Source organism: Plecotus auritus (assembly GCF_963455305.1).
Source record: "Plecotus auritus genome assembly, chromosome: 3".
Lineage (NCBI taxonomy): Eukaryota > Metazoa > Chordata > Mammalia > Chiroptera > Vespertilionidae > Plecotus > Plecotus auritus.
In genome coordinates this window covers 212,457,138-212,474,931 of record NC_137772.1, presented here as the reverse complement: position 1 = coordinate 212,474,931, position 17,794 = coordinate 212,457,138, and the positions used below count along the sequence as shown (strand labels likewise).

Sequence of the window (17,794 nt, the reverse complement as noted above, 5' to 3'; positions counted from 1 at the left end):
AGACAGAGAGAAACATCAATTCGAGAGAGATTCATCGATTGGTTGCCTCCCATACCTGGAGCTGGGGATGGAGCCTGCAACCAAGGTATGTGCTCTTGACTGCAATCGAACCCAAGACCCTTCAGTCCATGGGCCATTGCTCTATCCACTGCACCAAACCAGCTAGGGCTGAAGCTTTCATGTTAATGTGAAAAGTGTTAGGACGAACTACCCCTAATCTCTCCTGCTTGGACATGTTTTCTGAAATATATATTGTTATAACCTTTTCCCATAGCTTAGACAGATGGCTGGCACCTGCAGAAGCAAGATAAGATGAATCCCCCTTCACTTGACCAACCTCTGCACTTTCCTCCCCTGACTCCCTTGACCTACTCATGCCCTCCCCTCCACTTGACCAACTCACCCACCCACACCTGACCCTATGTTGCATACTTCTATCCTATATAAGAGATCCTAATCACCCCCTCGGGGCTGACACTGACACACTGGTCTTAGTCCACTGTGTGAGAATGTAATAAAATTTCTTAAACTCTCACATCTCTTGGCCTGGTTCCTTTTGGCACGTACCTAACAAAAAGGACAAAATATCAAAACAGATTTTTAAAGATATGTTTTTATTGATTTTTAAAATATATATATATATTTGATTGATTTCAGAGAGAGGAAGGGAGAGGGAGAGAGAGATATAAACATCAATGATGAAAGAGAATCATTGATCAGCTACCTCCTGCACACCCGCTATTGGGGATCGAGCCCAAATCCAGGGCATGTGCCTTCACCACGAATTGAACCGTGACCTCCTGGCTCATAGGTTGACACTCAACCACTTAGCCACACTGTTCACATCTCAATTCTGTCATTTACTGGTTGTGTGATATTAGACAGTTACCTAACCTCTTTGTACCTGTTTCGTCATTTGTAGAATGGCGATAGTAATGATAGCTACTTTCGAAGGTTGTTGTGAGGAATTAGATGACTCAGCCCACAGTAGATGCTAAGTAAATGTTGGTCATCATTATTGTGGAAACAAACATTTTAAGAGTCCTGTGAATGACAGATGGTTTTATATCTGTTACCATGCTTGAAAAGACCCTGAAACTTTTGAAACCAGACAACCAATGGGTCCAGGCTGCCGGTCACTACTTGAGCCAATTAAGCAGAGACAGGGCTGAATCATATATGAGCTTCATTCCAAAAATGCCGGCAGTATAGGAGAGCAGCCATTCACAAAAATCTGCTCTGCACCCCCACATAAGCCAGCTGCTTATATTGGATTAGAGGCCCAGTGCATGGGGGGGGGGGGCGGGGTGTCCCTCAGCCTGGCCTGCACCCTCTCGCAGTCTGGGAGCCCTCGAGGGATGTCCCACTGCCGCCACCGCTGTTGCGCTGTGTGCCCGGCTTCTGGCTGAGCAGTGCTCCCCCTGTGGGAGTGCACTGACCACCTGGGGGCAGCTCCTGCGTTGAGCATCTGCCCCCTGGTGGTCAGTGCACGTCATAGTGACCAGTTGTTCCGCCGTTAGGTTGATTTGCTTATTAGCCTTTTATTATATAGGATTATATAGGAGGACAGGAATGCAGGCTGAGGTGGGACTCCATTGTTTGGGCAACAAGGTTGTTAATCTCTCTATGATAATAGGCAGTTCTCAAATGAGAATGGACCACATTCCAAGGTTAACTCCCAGGTCCAAGGTTGACTCCCAGGTCCTTGGGGCATATGGCCAGGTTAGAATGTGTTCATTTAATTAGAACAAAACAATCAAGGTTAACAGAGCATGATTAATGTTTCTTATAACTATAGCTAGTCCCCAATATTCAATTTCTGCCCCTAACACTTTATAAATGTCTTGCACAACTGCCATAATTTTGCCATGTATGTATATCACACATCAGCTTCTCCTAAAGGATTAAAAGGACTGAAAAGTGTCAACACTTCACTTTAGATCGGAGCAAAGGTAGTTACTCCCTTTTGCAAGTCTGTTAATTGCATCTGACCATCCAGTTGAGTGCATATTTTGAGTATATCCCTGAAACTGGTTGTGAAGATAATCTAAAAATGCTATGAATGATGGCAACACTGGGTAAGTGGATTGTTTCCCAAGGTGACTCGATTTAAGACAAAAATCCTATTAACTAGGGTATATTCAGAGAAAATAAAATCTCTCACCAATAGGTAGGCCCTCCTCAAAATCACCTGGAGCCACAGTGAAAATATCCTACCACCCCTGTTTCTATCATAACTTTTTTTGCACTTGATCCTTTACGGGTTTATCTTCCCAACTAGGCTCTCTGGGAACGGTGCCCAAGTCTAGTTAATTTCTGAATACCTGACACCAAACACTATGCTAGGCGCGAGACACTAACTACATTTTAAATCAATAAATGAATTAATTTTGTTTTCAGCACATTTAGCCCCAAAGTTTCCTCATTCTAGCAACATGGTTAGAGAGCCAGAGGGGGAAGGAGCCCTAGGAACCCTATTTCCCAGTTGTTGTAGATGAAGAAAGGGATGTGAGCACAGAAGTATTCATGGCATAACAGCGCGGCCTGTGACACAGAGTCCTTGCAAGGACCGATCTTATCTCGGCTGCGCTGCCCCACGCGGCTTCGGGGTCCCCCGCCCAGTCTGGAGGGCCGCCGCGCACGCGCAGATCGGGAGGGCGCGCGCCTGCCTTCGCCCCTCCGCCCTCCAGGGGGCGCTGCCAGCCCCGCTGCCGCCTCCGCCGCTGCCTCCTCTCGCCCGGCCAGACCAGGGCGGCGCTGGCTGCCTCGCGGGGTGCAGGTCCGCCTCCGCCGCGCCGTGGGCGTGGGCTCCCGGTTCCCGGCTCCTGGCTCCCGGAAGCGGCGGCCGCGGCGTGGAGCCGAGCCGGCGTCAGTCTCCGGAGCTGCAATGCGCGGCGGCCGGACGCCGTGATCTGAGGGGGCCGCTGCACGGCGGCGCACTGAGGCGGCGGCTCTAGCTCTGGCTCCTCGGGGCGTGGCGTGGCGGCGGCCGTGGTGATGCTGCTCAAGCTCCTGCAGAGACAGACCTATACCTGCCTGTCCCACAGGTATGGGCTCTACGTCTGTTTCGTGGGCGTCGTTGTCACCATCGTCTCCGCCTTCCAGTTCGGCGAGGTGAGTAGCGGCTCGGGATCCCTGGCCAAGGCGCCCTGAACCCCCGCGGCCCCGGGGCCCCCGACCCCCTGCCGCCCTCGCCGAGCCGGGGACGCCGCGATTCCGGGAGCGCGTGACCCTGCGTCCCCATCCTCCCTGCAGCCCCGAGGACCCGTCCTAGCGCCTGCCCTTTCCCCGGAGGCGCGGAGGACTCAGACCGGCTTTCAGCATCTGAGGACGAGATTTCGTCCCCCCAATGGTTTGGGGGAGGGAGTGTGGGAAATAGGAGCTGGTTTTGCTGATTCCCTTTCCCACTGGGTGCATTCTTCGAGGTTCCCAAGTCATTTGACTTTCTCCCTCAGGCCTTTAACCTCCAGGAATCCCCTCCTGGAACCCAGAGTTGGTGTCTTTCCATTCCTAAATGCTGATCCCTTGCCCCTCCTACAGTGTTGCCCTTCGGGGGTCACCCTTCTAATCTTTTCACCTTTGATAAAGGCACTTTAATCTTCTTAACTTAATTTCTTCCCGGTTCTCAAAACTTCTTCCAAGGGCACGTGTGTTATTGCACACGAATTTGCAGTGGGAATAGTGTGCTGGCTCAAAATTTAAAGGACTCCGTGTGCAAGGGGACTTTTTTGCACTTTTGCTCTGTCATTTGGGACAACTGTACACCGTCAGTTAGCCCTGCTGGCGGATGTGCACACACTAATGTGGGAGATCTCTTGGCACCTCCACTTTTCCCTGACCTGACATTACCTTCACGTGACGCACGTGACCAGGGCACCTTAATGGTTTTGGACTCCAGCGCTTAACCTCTTGGGAGCCAGCACAAGCCCCGGGGTTAGGCTGGTCATTTAGATCCCAGGTCACACAAGCCCTGCCTTTGTGAATCTGCGTGTAGTTAACAGTACAATAAAGTCGTTGGGTCAGGCTGTAAATTCCTCAGAGGGTCCAAGCAACAGGTTTGGGAGGTGGAAACACACGGGTTTAATAGATTTTTGTGCGCTTCGGATAGACACTTTAAACATTTTCATGACTGAAGCAGCCCTTTGCTTTGGGTTGGGTTGGGTAGCTATTTCATTATTGATGGTCTCATACGGTATTCTTTTCTTTTTTAAAATGTGTTTTTATTGATTTATAGAAAGAGAGAGAGAAACATCTATGCGAGAAACATTGATAGGCTGCTTCCTGCACGCCCCCTACTGGGGATTGAGCCTGAAACCGGGCATGTGCCCTGACTGGGAATCTAAGGGTGACCTCATGGTTCATAGGTCGAAATTCAACCTCTGACCTACACCAGCCAAGCAAAAGGTTGGTATTGAGGCTAATAAAAATACCTTTTGTAAGTGAGGGTGAGAAAGTGCCCCAGACTTGTAAGTGGAATATGTAACTGATATACCACCTGCTGTTCTATGTTTGTTTCATGTGTTGCAGTGAAATATAGTGACTGTATCTATGTATAGTTGTGTCTTATTGCTGATAAGATTTATTTTTTGGCCCTGAGTAATTTAAATTAGCTGTTTATTAAAACCCCTACAGTGTGAAGGTGACTTAGAGGCATCAGTTGTTGGAATCTTTTATTTTATATATTCGATACCTGGTTATTTATTTACCAAAAGAAAGACTTTTGTCAGTCTTGAGATGACCACAGATCATAGAGTTTGGAACAGACAAAAGAAATGAGAGGCAAAGAACGTCAACTGGTGGCATAGGAGATGACTCAATACCACTAATATTGTTGTTAATTTGTACAGCACAGTTGGAAAGAAGAACTGCTAGATTAGGCAGATCTGGGTTTGAATGCTGGTGCCATTATTCGTGATCATGATAATAGTTAATACGTAGGGCATGATGGTGATAATAGTTAATATGTAGTTAATACAAGTTCCAGGCCTTCTCTTAACTGCGTTCACAGTCACTCATTTAATCCTTACAACACCCCTGTGAGATGGGTACTATTATTACACTCATTTTACAGGTGATGAAGCTAAGGCACTTGCACAAGTTAATCTAGCCAGTCCGTGGCAGAGCTGGGTTCAAACCACAGCAGTATATGGCTCCAGAGCTGTTCTGTTAAGCACATCTCTTCATGGCCTCTCAAACAGCCCAGACTGTCCTTTGTATGATCTTGGAAAGGATACTCAAGCTCTCTGAACCTCAGCTTCCTCATCTTTTAAAGTGGAGGCAAGAATACCTTCCTTGCAGGTTTGATAGTGAGGACCAAGTAAGATCTGTATGTAAAGTACCACACATAGTTCCTGGCACATAGCAGACTCTCACTAAATGGTAGTAACTACTGCTACTATTGTTATTATCATCAACTGATTTATATCTTTAATCCTTATTTTGAAATAAGCTCTTGAAATAATGCTGTCATACAGTTAATATTACCAACTTGTTAATAATTTCACTAATTGTTAACTGTGAATTCATAATATTTTTTCCTTCCCTCTTTTTTTTTTTGGTAAATATATTTTTATTGACTTCAGAGAGGAAGGGAGAGGGAGAGAGAGTTAGAAACATCAATGATGAGAGAGAATCATTGATCAGCTGCCACTCACAGGCTGCCTACTGGGGATCGAGCCCGCAACCTGGGTATGTGCCCTTGATCGGAATCAAACCTGAGACCCCTCAGTCCATAGGCTGATACTCTATCCACTGAGCCAAACCTTCCCTCTTAGAATAAGTGGGTATTGGCTGTACACCCATCCAAATTCTGAGACAGAAAAGTGGAAATGAGGTGTGGGGAGTATATTTTCAAATATTATTTTTTTACTTTTCCCTTAAGTTCAAGCAGGTATTTTCTGGAGAACCCATGGGAACTCTGATTAACAAAAGCAGAGCTGGATCCACACCCACAGTGAGCACCCTCAAGCTGGGATCTAAAGTTCACTGAAGTTCATTGCCTTGGGGTGAGGGTAGCAGGTGGGATCTTGTCTGTTGAAAACTGGTTTTCTTGGGCAAGTCATGTGCCCTTGGGAGTCTAGTGTCCTCATCTACAAATGAGGACACTAGCTTAACTATGCTCTCAAGATTCATTTTAGCTTAGAAAGTCTTATTTGTCCTTTGTTAGTTGATATTGTATAGACTTTCAAACATGCTTTTAAAGTAAAAAATGTATTATTTCAGGACCATCATTACTTAGTTGAATTATTTATACACAAATCTATATTCCCTTATCCAAAACTTCTGGAACTACTGAATGACCTTATAATTAAATACCAGTATCTTTTACAGCAGAACATATGACTGTTCACACTCAGTGAGGAAAATAAAGACTATAAATAACTTCCAGTAAGTTTAGGCCAAGTTTTGCCACCAAATTAGTTCAGGTCAGGTCAAGTTTTGCTGCCAAATAAGAAACAAAAAGGTTGTCACTATTGAGAACTTTTTGGATTTCAGGATTGCGAATAGAGGATTGTAGATCACTGCTGGGTGTGTATGTGTGTGTGTCTGTGCGCCTGGTGTGTATGTGTGTAAAATACATGACTTCCTTACATGCACTAAGTATGGGAACAAATATTCAAAAATGAACTTCCATGAGGAAGTCAGATAGATTCAGACAGAATCTGCTGAAGTGGATAGTAACTGTCCCTGCCCCCCGCCCCCCCCCCCCCCCCCCCAGTTTCTTTTGCTCACCTGCCTTCTACTGCCATTTTGGATGAGTGAGATTCTTGTTCAGTGAAAAGGGAGATTGAAAACTCGGTCCAGCCCGGCCAGCGTGGCTCAGTGGTTGAGCCTTTAGATACCAGTGGTCTCTCTTTGGAGGGGTTTGGGAGAGACCCACAGCCCAGCTAACTGTTAGAGTGTGGACTTCGTGTCATTCCCTGGTGTATTATTAGTGCTCGAATGAATGGATAGAGATGACCTTAACCAACATCCCTTCAAGCTCGTTTCCAGTAAAGGTATAAGTTTTCTTTTTGTGTGTGTGAATCCTCACCTGAGGATATTTTTCCATTGATTTTTTTTTTTTTTTTTAAGAGAGAGTGGATGGGATGGGGAGAGACACAGAGAGAGAAACATCAGTGTGAGAGAGATACATCAATTGGTTGCCTCCTGCATGCACCCCAACCAGGGCCCAGGATCAAGCCTGCAACCAAGGTACATGCCTTGACCAGAATTGAACCCATGACCCTTTAGTCCACTCTATCCACTGAGCCAAACCGGCTAGGGCAAGTTTTCTACTTTGATGCAGACCATCTGTAGTTACCTTTTCTTTCTCATACATGATTTGTCTGATTGTACTTTGTAGGGTGGAAGATGCTGTCAAAGATACAAAGAATTTTAGCTCATCCTTGACCATCTTTGTATATATAGTTGAGATGAGGCCATGAGGACTGAGTAACAATAAAGGGAGTAGGTAATTGAATGCCTGGGTAAGTACCCAATAATCACTTAGAAAATCAGAGGATGGGAAGGAAATTACGAGTTGAAGCATCCTAGAGGAAGCTGAGACTTTTACAAGGAGGCAGGAGCTTTTTTTGGGGGGGTGGGCAGGGAGGGGGATTATTAGTGGTTTAAAATTGCTGCTAGTATTAGCAGCGCTTGGTTGTGACAGAATCCCAACTCAGATGTGGCTTAAAAGAAAAGGTCGTTTTTTGACTGGTGTATTTGAAAAATTATAGGGTAAAACTTGGGCAGGTTGGATCAAGGTGCCCAAGTGATGTCATCAGGAATCTCTTCCTGTCCCTGTTCTTCCCCTCTGTTGGTTTGGTTCTCAGGCGAGCTCTTCCCATGTGGAAACATAGATTGCTGCCAGCAACTCTAGCTTCTGATCTACCATTTTAATAAGCCCAGCGAAGGAGAGCTTCCTTCCTCAGAGTGCCAGCTGGACCCAGGCGGCCTGCCTAGCCAGGGAATGCATGCCCTTGTTGTTCCCTTGTTAGCCACCTGGATCATCCCCAGAGCTAGGGCTGTGAGCCAGCTGTCAGTCTCCAGTCTCGAGTGAACCATGTGATCTGAGAGGGGTTCCCTAGAGGGAAATCAGGAGGTTGTTATCAAAAGAAGGGCCAGAGCAACAGATGTCCTAGACACTGGCTTGAGTCAAAACCCATTTCCTTTCCTGGTCCTGAACGTTGACATTGTGACTGTGGTAGCTGTTAGCCCTTTACCTTGTTGTAGAAGTTGTAAAAGTTTGTTGTTTCCATTTGTAATATCTTGTTAATTTCTGTATCTGTGAATCTTGTGTTCTAAGGTGGGTGTATTAATATGGAGTTTTGTTAAACACAGCTCAAGTGTGCCCTCATAAATCTTTCAGTAACGATTCAATATATATCGTTAACTTAATGTGATAATTTGATACTTTTATTTGGTTTGACTTACTCTTGAAGTCTTAATTTGTTGATCATGTTAAGGAAATTTAGCATGTTGGCCCAGCCGGCATGGCTCAGTGGTTGAGTGAATGTTGAATTATGAACCAGGAGGTCACGGTTTGATTCCTGGGTAGGGCACATGCCCAGGTTGCAGGCTTGATCAGGGGAAGGTCAGAACATCCTTCCCATGCCTGCTCTTTCTCAAATTTCTTCAGCTTGAAATATTCATTATGCCAAGCTGCCGTATTTTAGGGGCATGTATCCTAATCCTTGTCAGCTCAGAGTGAGGGAGTGTGAGCTGATTCTGCATAGCAACCACCTTTCCCTTGTCCTCAGAGCAGGTAGCAGCCAGTCCTTTCTATTTCCCAGGCGTGAAACAGTCGTGTTATCCACCCAATTGCAGGGACCTGTCATGGGCTCCCTAGGTCACACCACGAAGTCCTTTTCCTGGGCTTGAGGTGATGGGAAGATTTCCACCCCTCCCCTTCAGCTGAGGTGGAGCAGAAGTCACAGAATGCCAGCGGCAGCTTCCAAAAACCCTCCTCTGGACCTTTTTACTGTGATTTGGATGAGTTTTCAACCACCTCTTTAGGAAACTTGACATCTTGGTCGCACACTTCTTTTTGAAATGTGGTATCTGGTATTTTGGTGCCTTAGATGAAACTTTTATTTCTCCATGCACAAGCTTCTCAATGATGACTTCCCACTTCTGTACTCAGCATGCTGATCACAGAGATGTTCTCTTTCTTATCTTGGAATCCCTGTGTCCCAACAGAGTGCCTGAATCACTTATTCAGTTGGTACATTCTTTGAGTGCAGTGCCAGGCCCCTGGGCACGGAGTAGTGAACAGAGCAGACAGGTTCCCACAGACAAGGAGTTTATATTCCGGTTGTGCATTCAGACATTAAATGCTACTTAATGAACAGTTGTGAGAAATGCTGCAAAGAAGGAGAGGGTGTTGTGGGAGAGACCTACAGGGAGAACTGTCTGGTGGCTGGGTCAGGGATTTCAGAAAGGAAGGGAGAGGGAGAGAGAGAGAGAGAGAAACATCAATGATGAGAGAGAGTCATTGATTGGCTGCCTGCTATATGTCCTCCACTGGGGATTGAGCCCACAACCCAGGCATGTGCCCTGACTGGGAATCAAACCGTGACCTCCTGGTTTGTAGGTTGACGCTCAACCACAGAGCCATGCCTAGGGGAGGTGTTCTTGATGCAGTTTGAACTCAACTTGAAAGGGTCAGAATTTCTGAGGCAGGGGACAGAGGAGGGTAGGCCTACCGAATGTTCTCAACTGGGAGGTATTTTGCACCCCCCTCCCCCACCCCAGAGGCATTTGGCAATGTTTGGAGACATTGTGGGTTGCCATGATTGGGGTGTAGTGTGGGATTGGTGTTACTAGCAATTAGTGGGTGGAGGTCAGAGATTCCACTAAACATCCTGCAACGCACAGCACCGCCCTCACAGCAAAGATTATGCTGCCAAAAATGTTACTAGTGCTTGGGCCCTGGAACCATGAGAAGGTCTTGAAGATGGGGTACATGTGAGAAGTCCATTTGGCTGGACGATGGAGAGCAAGAGAAAGTGTGGATGTAGGAGAGATTGGTGTGGTTGGTGCCCTACTCCCAGCCCTTGGTAGAACAGGTGTTCAGGGTTTGGGTGTTTGTCCTGAGAACAGTGGGATAACCTTCAAGGTTGTTATGTACTGGCATGTAGAAGGTGGAGACCAGGGATGCTGCTGACCATCCTGTGATGCACAGGACACCCCCATAGCAAAGTTATCAGGCCCTAAATGTCAATACAGCCAAAGCTGAGAAACCCTCAGTTAGGACTGTTGGTTGGGAGCCTTGGGCTAGGCCCGTAAAGGGCATTTAAGAGAACTGAACCGATGTGAGAGATTTAGGGTGCAAGATAATCTGGCCTTTATGTTCCATTATGTGCCAAACACTCTGCTGACTTCTTGAGATACGAAAATGAGCAAGATGGACAAGTTCATTTGCTCACTCAGACCCAACTATAGGTGCTCAGTGAATATTTGTTGACTAAATACATATAAAATTTATTTTTGCTCACTGATTGTGATTAAGCCTATTGAGGAAAGATGGTGTAAATGAGATGCTTCACGTATATAAGACACCTTGCATGGTACCTGGTGCAGGGTTCAGAAAATGCTAATTAAATGCCACGTGTTCGGTCCCAGGACAGTTCTTCCCTTGGCTGTGATGCTTATGAAGGCAGCAGCAGGAGACCTTACTTCTGGGCTGGTGCTAAGGTCACACTGAAGAGTATATTAATCTTTCCTTAGAGACAGAGCAGAAAAGTTCACAGTGATTTCTTTATCTGACTGCTTTATTATGGTTGCTATGAAAGCAGAGGGAGTAAGTTTATTAATTTAATACAGCCGGAACTATATAATACCATATGTTATTCTAATTCCTTCTAAAATGTAACAAACAAGTGGAGCTATAAAAGGTTATATATTTTCAATATATCTTTTGAAGTTCTTACTGTTCTTTAGATTGATTGTTCCAATCTTATGATCACATGCAATATCTTAAACGGGTGACTAGTCAGCCCGTGTGTGATTCATATGTGCACTAAATTAAGCAGGAAAATGTGATCTTTCAGAAATGTTACAGATTAAGTCACACTTGTGCAGGGAGAGCCAAATGAATTCTAACTGACTAAAAACCATGTTGCCATTCTAAGATTGCATCCTAAAATTGTTTCCTCTTGCTCCGGCCAGGTAGAGAGCTCAGTTGGTTAGAGCAGCAGTCACCAACCGGTGGTCTGCGGACCACTGGTGATCCGTGAGGTCCGAAAAGTTGGCAGCTGCTGAGTTAGAGTGTCATCCTGATACGCCAAACTTTCGGGTTCCATCTCCAGTCAGGGCACATACAAGAATCAACCAATGAATGCATAATGTTTCTCTCTGTCTTTCTTTCAAGTGAATAAATACATTTTTTTTATTGTCTAAAGTTATTCATTTGTCTCTTTTTCCCCCAATTGACCCCCTCCCAGGAATAAATACATTTAAACAATTTAAAATTGTTCTTTTTAAAAAAAAATTGTTTCTTCTTTTAAGAAGGTTCTAGTTTTCTTTTCCCCTTGATATACCTTGCTTTCCCCCCTTCATTCCATTAACTTTATTTCTGTCTCTGATTAATTCCAAATTGGATAAAGCTTCTTTACCAAAATTTCACAAAGTATTCATTTGGCAGAGATTTATGGAGGTGTTACTCTACTGCTTACCAGAGACACAACGATGGTTCAGTTTCTTTCTGCTCTTGAGGAACTCACTCTCCGGACAGAGAGATGGACAAGCAGATAGACAATCTTAAGATGTATTGTGATAAATTCAGTAGAAAACAGAGGGTGGATGTTGGGCAGTTTCTCAGGGTGACATGTGAGCTTGATCTTGAAGAAGATGGCTGAGGGAAGAAAGGGGAGGTCTCCCCCACTTTTTTGGCTTAAACAGCACATTTATTTTATTACTAGAGGCCCAGTGCATGAAATCATGCACTTGCGTGGGGGGGTCCCCTCAGCCCAGCCTGCACCCTCTCCAATCTGGGACATCCCTCTCACAATCTGGGACCACTGGCTACTAACTGCTCACCTGCCTGCCTGCCTGATCACCCCTAACTGCCCCCCCGGTGGCCTGGTTACCCCCAATTGCCCCCCTGCTGGCCTAGTCGCCCCCAACTGCCTCCCCTCGCTGGCCTGGTCACCCCTAACTGCCCCCCCGGCCTCGTCACCCCCAACTGCCCCCCCCCACCAGCCTGGTCGCCCCCAACTGCCACCCCCCCACCAGCCTGGTCGCCCCCAACTGCCACCCCTGCCAGCCTGGTTGCCCCCAACTGCCCCCACTGCATGCCTGGTCACCCCACACAGCCTGCTGTTCAGTCATTTGATTGCCCCTCACTAACCACCCTGCTGGCCTGGGTCGCCCCACGCAGCCTGCCATTCAGTCATTTGGTTGCCCCTCACTAACCACCCTGCTGGCCTGGTCGCCCCACGCAGCCTGCTGCTCGGTCATTTGGTGGCCCCTCACTGACACCCCTGCTGGCCTGGTTGCCCCATGCAGCCTGCTGCTCGGTCATTTGGTGGCCCCTCACTGACGCCCCTGCTGTCCTGGTTGCCCCACGCAGCCTGCTGTTCAGTCATTTGGTTGCCCCTCACTAACCCCCCTGCCGGCCGGTCGCCCCACACAGCCTGTTCGGTCGTCTGTTCGGTTGCGATGGTCACTTAGGCTTTTATATATATAGATGATTATGGAGGTTGGAAGTCCAAGATCAGGGTGCCCAGCATGGTTGGTATCTGGTGAGAGCTCTCTTGCTGGCTTACAAATGACCACCTTCTTGCTGTGTTATCACATGGTGGGCAGAGAGAGAGGGGGGGAGACAGGGCCTCCCTTAAGTGAAGGATGCCATAGGTGTAAAGGTATAGGTGTGGGAGGCACTGTCACCTTCTGGGGACTCAGGTAGTTCTGAAGGGCTGCAGCATACCCAGGACTGAAGCTGCAGAGGCAGGCGGTGGCCACTTTAGGACTTGCCTACTGAGTGAGGCTAACAAATTTCAATTCATCCTGAAAAAATGGGGGTCATTCAAACAAGCAAGAGAATGATGAATTAGGTCTCTGTTTAGAACGATTGCTCTAGAGCAGTGGTTCTCAACCTTTCTAATGCCGTGACCCTTCAATACAGTTCCTCATGTTGTGGTGACCCCCAACCATAAAATTATTTTCGTTGCTACTTCATAACTGTAATTTTGCTACTGTTATGAATTGTTATGAATCGTAATGTAAATATCTGTGTTTTCTGATTGTCTTAGGCGACCCTGCTAGCGGTTGCGACTCACAGGTTGAGAACCGCTGCTGTAGAGCCTAAGACCATCGGAAAACACAGATATTTACATTACAATTCATTAACAGTAGCAAAATTACAGTTATGAAGTAGCAACGAAAATAATTTTATGGTTGGGGGTCACCACAAACTGAGGAAATGTATTAAAGGGTCGCGGCATTAGAAGGGTTGAGAACCACTGCTCTAGAGGTAATGTGGAAGGTGAATCACGGATGGAAGAGAAGCGTAGTAGGAAGCCGTCAGGCAGTAGGAATTGAGGTGAAAATACCACATTGAGTGCAATGCTTCAGAATCAGCAGGCTTTCAATACTGATTTTTATAATTACACAAAGGCCTGAAAGAAAGGTGTATCTGCTTTTGGAAACTAGCATTATCTCTTGCTGATTTATTGCTTGACTTTGAGCAAGTCTTTTTATTTATCCTCCATGTGATGGTATTAGGAGGTGAGGCCTTTAGGAGGTGATTAGGTCATGAATGGGAATAGTGCACTCATAAGGGAATCCCCAGAGAGCTCCTGGACCCTTTCCACCATGCGAGGTGACACAGGAGAGAATAGCTGGCTATGAATCTGGACGCTGGCTCTCACCACACACCAAATATGCTGGTGCCTTGGTATTTCCAGCCTCCAGAACTGTGAGGTTTAAATTTCTCTTATTTATAAGCTATGGGCTGAGACAGGAAAACAAAATGAGCAAGCTTAATCAGATGTGATTAGAGAATTCTTCTGGTGACAAGCAGATAGGACTTATGGGATTGCTATCGAAGGAGGAGGAAGAGGGTTGGTAGAAAAGATAAAGCTTAGAATATCTTTAAGATAGGGATCTTGGTCTCCCTTAGTACACTTCAAAGCAATCTAAATTTACTTTTTGCAAACTGAATTTTGTTTTCAGAAACTATGCAGAACTTTTATAATCTAAGAATAACGTAGACTTCTGATTATCAATGTGTGAAAAGCTCTGTCAGTGTTACTTAGAGTTTTTTTTTTTTTTAATATATTTTATTGATTTTAGAGAGGAAGGGAGAAGGAGAGAGAGATAGAAACATCAATGATGAGAGAGAATCATTGATTGGCTGCCTCTTGCACACCCCCTACTGGGGATCGAGCCTGCAACCCAGGCATGTTCCCTTGGCTGGAATCGAACCTGGGACCTTTCAGTCCACAGGCTGATGCTCTATCCATTGAGCCAAACCAGCTAGGGCAACTTAGAGTTTTTATTACTTGAGTTTACAGCTCCAACAACCTTAAGTTTTATAGGATAGCATGTCACATTCCTTTGAAAACTTGAGAAAGCGACATGTGCTTTTACAGAGTTCTATATCCTTGTGTGCCTAGTAGGCCTGTTGTTGTGTCTTCACAATTCTAGCCCTTTAGTCTTCTTTATTTTTAAATATATTTTTATTGATTTCAGAGAGAAAGGGGGAGGGAGAGAGAGATAGAAACATCAGTGAGGAGAGAATCATCGATCAGTTGCCTCCTGTATCCCCCCGCCCCTTGCTGGGGATCGAGACTTGCAACCCAGGCATGTGCCATGACGGGAATCAAACTATGACCTCCTGATCCATAGGTCGATGCGCAATCACTGAGCCACACCAGCCAGACTAGCCCTTTAGTCTTTACCTGACTATTTGGGAATGGATCCAGAAGCAGAAAGTTCTAGAGGGAAACTATGGAGTGGTAAGCTGTTCCAAGTTGTTTGCCTTGTAAAACTAGTAGCCATATTCATTCATTCTAGAACGTTTATGTCCTAGCCAGTGTTTGCGGGAGCACCGAAGGGTGTTGGGTTCGATTCTTGGTCAAAGGCACATACCTGGATTGCAGATTTCAACCCCAGCCCCAGCCAGGGCATGTTTGGGAGTCAACCAATCGGTGTCTCTCACATCGATGTTTCTCTCTACCCCTCTCCCTCTCCTTCTCCCTCCTCCTCCCTCCCTTCCTTCCAATCTCTCTAAAAATCAATGGGAAAAATATCCTCCAGTGAGGATTAAAAAAAAAATGTTGATTGACTCTGTCAGGCATTGTCCAAGGATCTGGGAATAAAAATAAAAAGAGGTCAAGTTCCTGGCTTTGAGTTGCTCACAGAGGTGTAGACACATATTTAAACCGGTAAGTTATACCGCAGCACTGTAAATGCTATCTTTAAGAGACGTGTGAACAATTTGTATGTAAGTATTGTACAGCCCTGTATGACCCGCATATCTCATTTACTCATCAAAACAGTCTTGTGAAATAGGTGCCATTAATATCCTCATTCTACAGAAGAAGAAATTGAGAATAGAGAAGCGTTCTAGATTTTATCAAGATTTAAGCTCATGTCTTATGATTGTAAATCTTATGGACTTTGCACTATACTGGTATACCCATTCTCTTCTTAATAATTACTTTCCTCCTTTTCTTAGCTGGGGAATTCCTCTGATGCAAAGAATTTTGGGCTTTGCATCTCATTCAGCCATTGAGCCACACTGGCTGGGCAATAATTCTTAATAACATTGTTTATGACGTATTTCAGAGCTCATGTAGTATTTTAATAAATAGTATTTCAGTTTATTGTTTTTTAAATTTTACCAACAAACTATCCTTAGTAGTAGAGTGTAGAGAGGAGGTATGTGTGTGTGTGTGTGTGTGTGTGTGTGTGTGTGTGTGTGTGTATGCATGTTCATGTGAGGTGGGGGTGGGTGGAATAGTTCAAAATGGCAAGTAAGAATTTTTTTTAAATATTTATTTTTATTGATTTCAGAGAGGAAGAGTTAGAAACATCAATGATGAGAGAGAATCATTGATTGGTTGCCTCCTACACATCCCCTACTGGGGATTGAGCCTGAAACTTGGTCAGATGCCCTGACTGGGAATCGAACTGTGACCTCCTGGTTCATAGGTCAACGCTCAACCACTGAGCCACACCAGCCGGGCCTTTTCCAAGTTTTGAATGGATCATGTAGCCCCCTTAAAGCCCTCCAGTACCTCTGCTTCCCCTGGCACACCAGGCACAACACAGTCCAGGCCCAGCGTCCCTTCCCAGCGCATTTCTCTCCAGTTACTACCTGCTGTGCTCCAGCCAAAACCAACTGCAGAGTTGTCTTCAAACAGCTCGCCCTTGCTGCTTTCAGCCTTTGAGATGCTCTCCTGGCACTGCCCTTTCTCTCCACCCGGTGACCTCATTCTCCCAAGACCCAATTCTCATATCACAGCCTTTTAAATCTCCTTGATTTTCATATGTATGAGACTATTCTTATCTTGTAATTTATTCATTTGGGTTGAGCACAGTGTCGGGCATATGGCAGGCACTGAGTAATAGGTGGATTTTCATTGCTTTACCTGTTCTTTTAGCAATTCTTAATGGAATGAAAGTTGTAAACTCTTCCTATTTGATGCAAATAAAACATTGTTTCTTGCCCTGGCCAGTGTGGTTCAGTTGGAGTATTATCCCATACACCAAAAGGTTGTGGGTTAGATTCCCAGTTGGGGCGCATATGGGAGGCAACCCCAATTGATGTTTCTCTTTCCCCCTTTTACCCCCCTCTCTCCCCGCCCCCTCTAAATAATCAATAACATATTTCCTTTGGTGAAGATTTAAAAAAAAGCAACACACCCAAAACATTGTTTTTTTCTTCGTCTTCTTTTCCCTAGGTGGTTCTGGAATGGAGCCGGGATCAATACCACGTTTTGTTTGATTCCTACAGAGACAATGTTGCTGGAAAATCCTTTCAGAATCGGTGAGAAAAGATAAATTTTGGAGAGTTTATTTTTACTTAAACGATAAGTCATGAAAGCACCCATGTTTAAATATAGCAATTAAGGGATCTCTCCAAGTTGTACATATGGTTTAACTTATTCAAGACAACTCCCATCTGAAGGAACCTTGTAGTCCATCCTCACATTTTTTAGATGGAAAATCTGACTCCCGAAGAGTAATGCTGCCTTGCAGTTTATTGAGTACTTCGTTACATGATCTCATTTTATGCTGCCCCAGTTCCATGAGGTAAAGGTAATTTCATCCCCCTGAAGGATAAAGGAACTGAGTGGCTACTCTGCAGCTGTTCTGAACCCTGACCAGTATTCTTTGGTTGACGTCATTCTGTTAACCAGGGCCATTCCCATGGTCACCACCGGGACTGGACCTCACCTGTCCCTGTGGCCACCACATCTTGCTGTCTTGCTATGGGAAGGAGCAAGCAACCTCACAGGTTGGATCTTTGGCTCCTTAAGGCCAAGCTTCTTGGTATAGCCATTCTTGAATGCTGCCGTCAACCTTCCCTTTTCTTGGAGAGTTTTCCTCTCTCACAAGACACTGGGAGCAGTTTTTACTAATCTCTTCCTTCTTGCAGTTGAAATGAATTGCACAGGCTCTTTTCAATATAAGTTATTATTTATATTGTTTTATATCATAAAAGCAATAGATGTCTCTGGTGAAAACAGTTCAGCAATACAGAAAAATAGAAAGTAAAGCCTCTCTCTGTTCCATTCTGGATTTCCCCACTCTCAGGAACCACTGTTAATGAATTTTTGTTCTGGATTCTTCTGGTGATCAT

The 17,794-nt window shown here is 45.4% G+C and overlaps 1 protein-coding gene across 2 annotated transcripts in view; it reads left to right on the top strand.

Moving 5' to 3' along the window:
- The first annotated feature begins 2,743 nt into the window (after window positions 1-2,743).
- GNPTAB (N-acetylglucosamine-1-phosphate transferase subunits alpha and beta) overlaps window positions 2,744-17,794 on the top strand; it is a 54,301-nt gene continuing 39,250 nt past the window's right edge. Inside the window, exons 1-2 of one of the 2 annotated variants that reach the window (XM_080661320.1) lie at window positions 2,744-3,114; window positions 16,893-16,978. In XM_080661320.1, the coding sequence (XP_080517446.1) occupies window positions 2,998-3,114; window positions 16,893-16,978 (203 nt within the window). In that variant the 5' untranslated portion in view covers window positions 2,744-2,997. The remainder of the gene's footprint in view (window positions 3,115-16,892; window positions 16,979-17,794) is intronic. The other variant, XM_080661321.1, reaches the window with a different exon arrangement.